Source organism: Protomyctophum parallelum (assembly GCF_964188405.1).
Source record: "Protomyctophum parallelum genome assembly, chromosome: 10".
NCBI classification, from domain to species: Eukaryota; Metazoa; Chordata; class Actinopteri; order Myctophiformes; family Myctophidae; genus Protomyctophum; species Protomyctophum parallelum.
In genome coordinates this window covers 52,262,162-52,272,705 of record NC_139704.1, presented here as the reverse complement: position 1 = coordinate 52,272,705, position 10,544 = coordinate 52,262,162, and the positions used below count along the sequence as shown (strand labels likewise).

The following is a 10,544-nucleotide window of genomic DNA, read 5'->3' as shown; positions in this document are numbered from 1 at the left end:
TTCCTCCTGTAGTCTATGACCAGCTCCTGGGTCTTGGATGTGTTCAAGAGCAGGTTGTTCTCTCTGCACCAGTCCGTCAGCTGCACCACCTCATCCCTGTAGGCTGACTCATCTCCCTTGGAGATGAGCCCTACTACTGTGGTGTCATCCGCGAACTTCACCATGGTGTTGCTGCGGTGGGCGGGGGTGCATTGGTGTGTGTAGAGGGTATAGAGCAGCGGACTCAGCACACAGCCCTGTGGGGAGCCGGTACTGAGGCTGAGGGACGTAGACATGTGCTGTCCCACTCTCACCCTCTGACTGCGACCAGACAGGAAGCTTTTAATCCACATGCAGGTGTTGTGTGGAAAACCCAGTTCCCCCAGAACATCCACCAGTCTGTGGGGGAGGATGGTGTTGAAAGCAGAGCTAAAGTCCACAAAGAGCATCCGCGCGTAGCTCCCCTGCTGCTCCAGGTGGGACAGTGCAGCATGGAGGGCTGTGGCCACGGCGTCCTCTGTGGATCTATTTGCCCTGTAAGCGAACTGGTGGGGGTCAAAGCCACGGGGCAGGAGTGATGTGATGTGACCCCGGACCAGCTTCTCAAAGCACTTCATCACCACTGGTGTGAGTGCGACTGGCCGGTAGTCATTTAGACTGGAGATGTTGCGCTTCTTGGGCAGGGGGACTATGGTGGAGGATTTCAGACAGAGTGGGACAGTGGACTGGGCGAGGGACTGGTTGAAGATCTTGGTGAAGACCCCAGCCAGCTGGTCCGCGCAGTCCTTCAGTACACGTCCAGTGACGCCGTCAGGACCTGCAGCCTTCCTCGGGTTGATGGCCCGCAGCGTGCGCCTCACCTCGTGCTCCTCCACTGTGAAGGTGAAGCTGCTGTGGACCGTGGGGTGTGACGTTGCTGCCTCCGGTGGCTCTGCCTCGAAGCGGGCAAAGAAGGTGTTTAGCTCCTCTGCCAACGAGACGTCACCCTCGACAGCTCCGACGGTAGTCCTGTAGTTGGTAAGCTGCTGGACTCCCTGCCACACCTGCCTGCTGTTGTTGCTGTCCAGATGGTCCTCGATCTTCCTCCTGTAGTCAGCCTTGGCCTCTCTGATGCCTCTCCTCAGGTTCGTTCGGGCTGCGCTGTAGTTAGCCCTACCCTCAGACCTGAAGGCGGTGTTCCTCTCCTTCAGCAGCCGCTGGACCTCCCGGGTCATCCAGGGCTTCTGGTTGGGGTAGACCCGGATGCGTTTGTCCACTGTGACATTGTCTGTGCAATTTTTTATATAGCACAGAACACTGTCTGTGAACACATTCAGGTCCTGGTGTTCAAAAACCTCCCAGTTGGTCCTGTCGAAGCAGTCCTGCAGCTGCTCAGAGGCATCCTCAGGCCAAGTTTTGACAGTTTTTGTGATGGTGGGGGCAGTTTTCCTTAGGGGGGCATATGCAGGAATTAAAAGCAGGGACATATGGTCAGACTTGCCCAGGTGCGGTAGTTGTTTTGCCCTGTAGCCAAGTTTGATGTTAGAGTAGACCTTGTCCAGAGTGTTAGCTCCTCTCGTAGCACATTTAACATGCTGGTGGAATTTGGGGAGTGCTGCTTTCAAATCCGCCTGGTTAAAGTCCCCCGCTACGATGTGTATAGCGTCAGGATGTCCAGGTTCGGGCAGCAGTGACTATCTACAATCACTGTATTTGTACACCAGTTGTTATTGACGTACATACAGAGCCCCCCTCCTTTGCTCTTACCCGAGTTCTCCGTCCTGTCATGACGCTGTGCGGTGTAGCCTGTCAGCTCGATAGCAGAGTCCGGTATGAGTGAGTGAAGCCAAGTTTCCGTGATCAACATGATGCAACAGTCCTTCACGGTTTTATTCGCTGAAGTCTGTAGCCTCAATTCATCCATCTTGTTAGCGAGGGATCTGGCGTTTGTGATAAAAAGGCTGGGAAGCGGTGGTTTGAGCGGCTGCCTCCGTAGCCTGACTAGCGCGCCAGCTCTGCAGCCCCGCTTCTTCCTCCTCTCTCCGCGCCGCCTTCGCCTCCTCCCGGCGGGGATAGTAAACCATACCGAGCCGGGGCTCCTTGCGATGTCCGCCGGTGTGTTGTGCAAGCGGTGAAACTCGGCTGTAACATTCCGCTTGTGGCAAACTCCTATCCTAAGGAGATCCTGCCGGCTGTAGGTGTTGTACGCTTCACAAAAAGTACATAGAACAAACAACAAATACACAACAAGCCATACAAAGCACCGACCGGGAGAGCACTGAGCCGCAGCAACTGTGTGCGCAGCCATAGTGTGTGTGTGTGTCATGAACATGAACATGAACCATAACATGTTTATTAACATGAACCATAACATGTTTAATGTTATGGTTTAATGTAGTCTGCTGGTCTGGGGTCAGTATTACCTCTCTGAACAGGGTCTGCTGGTCTGGGGTCAGTATTACCTCTCTGAACAGGGTCTTCTTGTATCTCCTCTCCTGGCTCTGCTGGTCTGGGGTCAGCGTGGTGACGTCTCTAGAGCGGTGAGGCTTCAGGGCGGTCTGAGAGGACACCCTGCCCTCCATGAGGCTGAAGAGGAGGCTGAGAGACCGGGGCAGCACGCCCGCTGACGACCCCTCTGACCCTACGCACACACACACACACACACACACACACACACACACACACACACACACACACACACACACACACACACAGACACAGACACACACAAATGTTTATTTATGTCCACATAATGAGAAGTACAGGAACACCTTGTACAAAGGTGAAGGTCTAGTTAACTCACCCAGGAAGGTGAAGGTCTAGTTAACTCACCCAGGAAGGTGAAGGTCTAGTTAACTCACCCAGGAAGGTGAAGGACTAGTTAACTCACCCAGGAAGGTGAAGGACTAGTTAACTCACCCAGGAAGGTGAAGGTCTAGTTAACTCACCCAGGAAGGTGATGGTCTAGTTAACTCACCCAGGAAGGTGATGGTCTAGTTAACTCACCCAGGAAGGTGATGGTCTAGTTAACTCACCCAGGAAGGTGATGGTCTATAGTTAACTCACCCAGGAAGGTGAAGGTCTAGTTAACTCACCCAGGAAGGTGAAGGTCTAGTTAACTCACCCAGGAAGGTGATGGTCTAGTTAACTCACCCAGGAAGGTGATGGTCTAGTTAACTCACCCAGGAAGGTGAAGGTCTAGTTAACTCACCCAGGAAGGTGAAGGTCTGGTTAACTCACCCAGGAAGGTGAAGGTCTAGTTAACTCACCCAGGAAGGTGATGGTCTAGTTAACTCACCCAGGAAGGTGAAGGTCTAGTTAACTCACCCAGGAAGGTGAAGGTCTAGTTAACTCACCCAGGAAGGTGAAGGTCTAGTTAACTCACCCAGGAAGGTGAAGGACTAGTTAACTCACCCAGGAAGGTGAAGGTCTAGTTAACTCACCCAGGAAGGTGATGGTCTAGTTAACTCACCCAGGAAGGTGAAGGTCTAGTTAACTCACCCAGGAAGGTGAAGGACTAGTTAACTCACCCAGGAAGGTGATGGTCTAGTTAACTCACCCAGGAAGGTGAAGGTCTAGTTAACTCACCCAGGAAGGTGATGGTCTAGTTAACTCACCCAGGAAGGTGATGGTCTATAGTTAACTCACCCAGGAAGGTGAAGGTCTAGTTAACTCACCCAGGAAGGTGAAGGTCTAGTTAACTCACCCAGGAAGGTGATGGTCTAGTTAACTCACCCAGGAAGGTGATGGTCTAGTTAACTCACCCAGGAAGGTGAAGGTCTAGTTAACTCACCCAGGAAGGTGAAGGTCTGGTTAACTCACCCAGGAAGGTGAAGGTCTAGTTAACTCACCCAGGAAGGTGATGGTCTAGTTAACTCACCCAGGAAGGTGAAGGTCTAGTTAACTCACCCAGGAAGGTGAAGGTCTAGTTAACTCACCCAGGAAGGTGATGGTCTATAGTTAACTCACCCAGGAAGGTGAAGGACTAGTTAACTCACCCAGGAAGGTGATGGTCTATAGTTAACTCACCCAGGAAGGTGATGGTCTAGTTAACTCACCCAGGAAGGTGATGGTCTATAGTTAACTCACCCAGGAAGGTGATGGTCTAGTTAACTCACCCAGGAAGGTGAAGGTCTAGTTAACTCACCCAGGAAGGTGATGGTCTAGTTAACTCACCCAGGAAGGTGATGGTCTATAGTTAACTCACCCAGGAAGGTGATGGTCTATAGTTAACTCACCCAGGAAGGTGAAGGTCTAGTTAACTCACCCAGGAAGGTGAAGGTCTAGTTAACTCACCCAGGAAGGTGATGGTCTAGTTAACTCACCCAGGAAGGTGATGGTCTAGTTAACTCACCCAGGAAGGTGAAGGTCTGGTTAACTCACCCAGGAAGGTGAAGGTCTAGTTAACTCACCCAGGAAGGTGAAGGTCTAGTTAACTCACCCAGGAAGGTGAAGGTCTAGTTAACTCACCCAGGAAGGTGATGGTCTATAGTTAACTCACCCAGGAAGGTGAAGGTCTAGTTAACTCACCCAGGAAGGTGAAGGTCTAGTTAACTCACCCAGGAAGGTGAAGGTCTAGTTAACTCACCCAGGAAGGTGAAGGTCTAGTTAACTCACCCAGGAAGGTGATGGTCTATAGTTAACTCACCCAGGAAGGTGATGGTCTATAGTTAACTCACCCAGGAAGGTGAAGGTCTAGTTAACTCACCCAGGAAGGTGAAGGTCTAGTTAACTCACCCAGGAAGGTGATGGTCTATAGTTAACTCACCCAGGAAGGTGAAGGTCTAGTTAACTCACCCAGGAAGGTGAAGGTCTAGTTAACTCACCCAGGAAGGTGAAGGTCTAGTTAACTCACCCAGGAAGGTGATGGTCTATAGTTAACTCACCCAGGAAGGTGAAGGTCTATAATTAACTCACCCAGGAAGGTGAAGGTCTAGTTAACTCACCCAGGAAGGTGAAGGTCTATAGTTAACTCACCCAGGAAGGTGATGGTCTAGTTAACTCACCCAGGAAGGTGAAGGTCTAGTTAACTCACCCAGGAAGGTGATGGTCTAGTTAACTCACCCAGGAAGGTGAAGGTCTAGTTAACTCACCCAGGAAGGTGATGGTCTAGTTAACTCACCCAGGAAGGTGATGGTCTAGTTAACTCACCCAGGAAGGTGAAGGTCTAGTTAACTCACCCAGGAAGGTGAAGGTCTAGTTAACTCACCCAGGAAGGTGAAGGTCTAGTTAACTCACCCAGGAAGGTGAAGGTCTAGTTAACTCACCCAGGAAGGTGAAGGTCTAGTTAACTCACCCAGGAAGGTGATGGTCTATAGTTAACTCACCCAGGAAGGTGATGGTCTATAGTTAACTCACCCAGGAAGGTGATGGTATAGTTAACTCACCCAGGAAGGTGATGGTCTATAGTTAACTCACCCAGGAAGGTGAAGGTCTAGTTAACTCACCCAGGAAGGTGATGGTATAGTTAACTCACCCAGGAAGGTGATGGTCTATAGTTAACTCACCCAGGAAGGTGAAGGACTAGTTAACTCACCCAGGAAGGTGATGGTATAGTTAACTCACCCAGGAAGGTGATGGTCTATAGTTAACTCACCCAGGAAGGTGATGGTATAGTTAACTCACCCAGGAAGGTGATGGTCTATAGTTAACTCACCCAGGAAGGTGATGGTCTAGTTAACTCACCCAGGAAGGTGATGGTCTATAGTTAACTCACCCAGGAAGGTGAAGGTCTTCCCAGCGTTGGAGACTCCGTAGGTGAAAACCAGAGAATCCTGACCGTCCAGAACGTCTCTGACCGAATCCTTCACCGTCCCTTCAAAGAGATCCTTCTGACTGACCTCTGGGCCGTACACCTGCACACGCACACACCACACACGCACACGCACACGCACACCACACACACCACACACACCACACACCACGCACACGCACACACCACACACACCACACACGCACACGCACACCACACACCACACACACCACACACCACGCACACCACACACCACACACACCACACACGCACACGCACACGCACACCACACACCACACACACCACACACCACGCACACGCACACGCACACACACACACACACGGGTTGAAGCAAAAAAGAGGAAAGCCCAAGCTATTTTTGAAAAATCAAAGAACGACTGACACAGAAACATAGCTTTATCAGAAAACTGTCAGGATGTAGAAGAACATTTTTAGAAACTGATCTCAGGTCAAAAATGGGTTAATGTACGAAATCTCTCCTAGATCCAACAACAACAACAACAACATAAACATCCCACCTTTGAGAAGTGGAAGCGTTGTCCGGTGAGACTCAGACACTTATCGCTGAGTCTACAGAGGGGAGGCTTCAGCAGGACGCTGTGGGGGGGCTCCACGGTTACACAGTCCTGAATGGAAACACAATGTTTACACAGTCCTTAATGGAAACACAATGTTTACACAGTCCTTAATGGAAACACAATGTTTACACAGTCCTTAATGGAAACACAATGTTTACACAGTCCTTAATGGAAACACAATGTTTACACAGTCCTGAATGGAAACACAATGTTTACACAGTCCTTAATGGAAACACAATGTTTACACAGTCCTGAATGGAAACACAATGTTTACACAGCCGGTGAGTCAACCAATTTTTTCGAACTTTTGCCGCCCGGCTGTGAGTATTTCAGCGCTCCACGAACGACTGGCAAGGGAGGTGGAATTGCGACAGTTTTCAAACAGAACTTTGACTGTAAACAGCTGTCACCGCTCTCATTCTCCAGTTTCGAGCTGAACATGTTTGAGCTGGGTCGCTCTCCTCCTGTACTGTACGCTGTAGTATACAGACCGCCAAAATACAACAAGCACTTCATCCCTGATTTCTCAGACTTTCTGGCTGAAATAATGCCGAAGTATAATCATGCTTTAATTCTGGGTGATGTAAATATACACGTGTGCTGTCCCTCTAAGCCAATGGCTAGTGAATTCTTAAGTCTCATAAGTTCCTTTGATCTTGTGCAGTCTGTGCCTGGTCCCACACAAGAGCACGGGCACACATTGGACTTGGTCCTCTCATATGGTTTACCAGTTTCCAATGTTGAAATATGTGGTGCTTTCTTCTCTGACCATATGCCTGTGTTGTTTGATATGTCACTCCCATATCACACTGTTAAACAAGCTGCACCAGCTATTAGATGCCGTATACTTAACTCTTCCACTGCCGCCCGTTTCTCGTCTGCCTTCACCAGTGCAACAGTACCAAGCCCAGCCAGCCTTGTGTGTATGACCACAGATGAGCTAACCGCTCGCTTTGATTGCATCTGTCTTAAAGGCCCTGGTTGAATGACAGCACACGGAAGGTCCGAAAAGAATGCAGGCGAGCTGAACGTCAGTGGAAAAAGGATAAAACTAACGGGCCGTGTCGTTTGACATTTTGCGTGATAGCTGGCGTAAATACCAACAAGTTGTCAAAACTGAAAAAATGTAATACTTTTCAGATATCATTGTGACAAACTGTCACAAACCTCAGGTTTTATTTAAAACTATAAACGACATTCTTGACGTCCCCCAGCCTGTCTGTCTAGATGCTTCCCCTGAAACATGTGAGCTCTTTTTAACGTTTTTTTAGGGCTAGCATCCCTACTCCGACACATGACCCGTCTACTGCTGTCCCCTGCCCCGCCATTGTTTACGCCATTGATTAAAGGATAAGAACTAAAGGATGAGAACTAAAGGATGAGAACTAAAGGATGAGAACTAAAGGATAAGAACTAAAGGATGAGAACTAAAGGATGAGAACTAAAGGATGAGAACTAAAGGATGAGAACTAAAGGATGAGAACTAAAGGATGAGAACTAAAGGATGAGAACTAAAGGAGGAGAACTAAAGGATGATAACTCAAGGATGAGAACTAAAGGATGAGAACTAAAGGATGAGAACTAAAGGATGAGAACTCAAGGATGAGAACTAAAGGATGAGAACTAAAGCGTACCTGGTCCTCTCCCTGTTCAGCCTCGCTGGGGGTCAGAGGTCGCACGCGGAGGAACACCTTCAATAGTTCCTGTTGAGGACAGGAAGGAAGGTCAACGTTTAAAACATTATTATAGTTCCTGTTGAGGACAGGAAGGAAGGTCAACGTTTAAAAACAGTATTATAGTTCCTGTTGAGGACAGGAAGGTCAACCTTCAGAGCGACTTACATTAAGCAAAAACAAAAGCATGGCAATACATGACATACATAAAAGTAGTTATCATGAATCATGTATAAACTAAGAACGTAACAGTGGAGTATCTATGTCAACTATACATACTATACTATATTATATATTATACAATATACACATGTGTACCATAAAGTGCTATGACTACATAAAATGCAATTCTAGTGCTGTCTACTAGAGCTGCCAACGAATATTCTATATCCGAATATATTTTCGAATCAAAAAAAATGAATGAATAACCGAATATATAAAATTAAGGTTCGAATTAAAAATAATAATAAGAAATATTTTTTAGTTATTATTATTATTAGTTTTCGCGAGACGGTGCCATGGGTAAGCGACGCGTTGTGACTTGTGAGCTTGTAGATTAGTTATATTTGCCACGCGACACGCCGACACCGGCATACATTGAAGAATAAATCCGCTGCCTCGTACTCTTCCTAAACGCAGACTACGCAGCGCAGCCTGCGTAGTGAGCACAGGGCGGGCGGGGCCGCGGGAGCCTTTTACGTTCTTTGCGCAGTGGGTGTACGCTGCTCAGAAGGGTGAAACCTTCCGTCAACAGCGTATCTAGTGATCAGAATCTTCGGTGTTGTTTCGGACAGACGGGAGAGTATATTTTTAGACGACACACAGATCTATCACTCATCAATCTTCAATCATGAAGCGACTTTATCCTTCAGGAAATTATAAAAAGATAAATAAAATGCGTAAGGATGAAATGTGGTGCCGGGTCCGGCAGCAGCAGCAATGCAGTGTTCTGTTCTGTGAATTAATACTGCCTCCGATTGATAAGGCTGTGTGGTAGGATTGCTCATTTAAGAAAAATTTCAGTGAAGTTTTACTGGATAAGGGAGAATGCATGCGTTGTGTTCCAACCCGGTTTTCAGCAGCACCAATGCGCGGAGAGAGAGAGAGAGACAGAGAGAGTTGAGCCAGCAATGCGATCTTAAATGTTATGTCTCAGGTTGTATTGGTGTAAATATAATTATTCATAAATCCGAATGGCTCGAATTGAAATCCGAAATCCGAATGGCTCGAAATTGCTCGAATCCACGTGGGTTTTTAAAACGAATATCCGAATCCAATTTTTTGACAATTACGGCAGCACTACCGTCTACGTAACGAGCTATAAGTCTGTCTAAAATACTATCTAAGTCCACATGATGTGCAGGGTGGTGCCTTGCATGGTTTGCTCATGCCATCGGTGTGTGTGCGTGTGCGTGTGCGTGTGCGTGTGCGTGTGTGTGTGTGTGTGTGTAAACTATTAATAACAACAACCTTAGGCTGTGAACTCGGGTCGGTCTTCAGGTCGTCCACTTCCCGTTGACGTCTGTCCACTTCCTGTTCCATCTGGACACATCAATCACAATGAAGAGTCAATCTGTCGACTAAAACTAAGGACTAAAACTAAAGACTAAAACTAAAACTAAGGACTAAAACTAAAGACTAAAACTAAAGACTAAAACTAAAGACTAAAACTAAAGACTAAAACTAAGGACTAAAACTAAAGACTAAAACTAAAGTCTAAAACTAAAGACTAAAACTAAAGACTAAATCAGAATGAAGGGTTAATATCTGTCCCTACTTTTTTATGTTAATACTTGTAATTTTACTAAAATACATTCTGAATACTTGTGTACTTTTACTGTAACAGTGATTCTACACTGAAGTTAGTCGCAATTTGCAACTCTAGATTTTTTTTATAATGGGATGAATCTAGAGTTGCAATGAGGTACGGTACGGTCGCCCCTTTTCCACCTCGCCTCACTACTCTACCTATCTGTAAATAACAGGTACAGTCGCCCCTTTTCCATCTCGCCCCACTACTCTACCTATCTGTAAATAACAGGTACAGTCGCCCCTTTTCCATCTCACCTCACTACTCTACCTATCTGTAAATAACAGGTACGGTCGCCCCTTTTCCATCTCACCCCACTACTCTACCTATAGCTGTAAATAACAGGTACGGTCGCCCCTTTTCCATCTCACCCCACTACTCTACCTATCTGTAAATAACAGGTACGGTCGCCCCTTTTCCACCTCGCCCCACTACTCTACCTATCTGTAAATAACAGGTACGGTCGCCCCTTTTCCATCTCACCCCACTACTCTACCTATAGCTGTAAATAACAGGTACGGTCGCCCCTTTTCCATCTCACCCCACTACTCTACCTATCTGTAAATAACAGGTACGGTCGCCCCTTTTCCATCTCACCCCACTACTCTACCTATCTGTAAATAACAGGTACGGTCGCCCCTTTTCCATCTCGCCCCACTACTCTACCTATCTGTAAATAACAGGTACGGTCGCCCCTTTTCCACCTCACCCCACTACTCTACCTATAGCTGTAAATAACAGGTACGGTCGCC

The 10,544-nt window shown here is 47.5% G+C and overlaps 1 protein-coding gene across 1 annotated transcript in view; it reads right to left on the bottom strand.

The window, feature by feature from the left end:
* kif20ba (kinesin family member 20Ba) overlaps positions 1-9,524 on the bottom strand; it is a gene marked incomplete at its 5' end in the record, with an annotated part of 94,684 nt that extends 85,160 nt beyond the window's left edge. Inside the window, 5 exons of the mRNA XM_083775116.1 lie at positions 2,421-2,599; positions 5,675-5,813; positions 6,250-6,357; positions 7,944-8,012; positions 9,453-9,524. Coding sequence (XP_083631242.1) covers positions 2,421-2,599; positions 5,675-5,813; positions 6,250-6,357; positions 7,944-8,012; positions 9,453-9,524 — 567 coding nt within the window. The remainder of the gene's footprint in view (positions 1-2,420; positions 2,600-5,674; positions 5,814-6,249; positions 6,358-7,943; positions 8,013-9,452) is intronic.
* Positions 9,525-10,544: the final 1,020 nt, after the last annotated feature.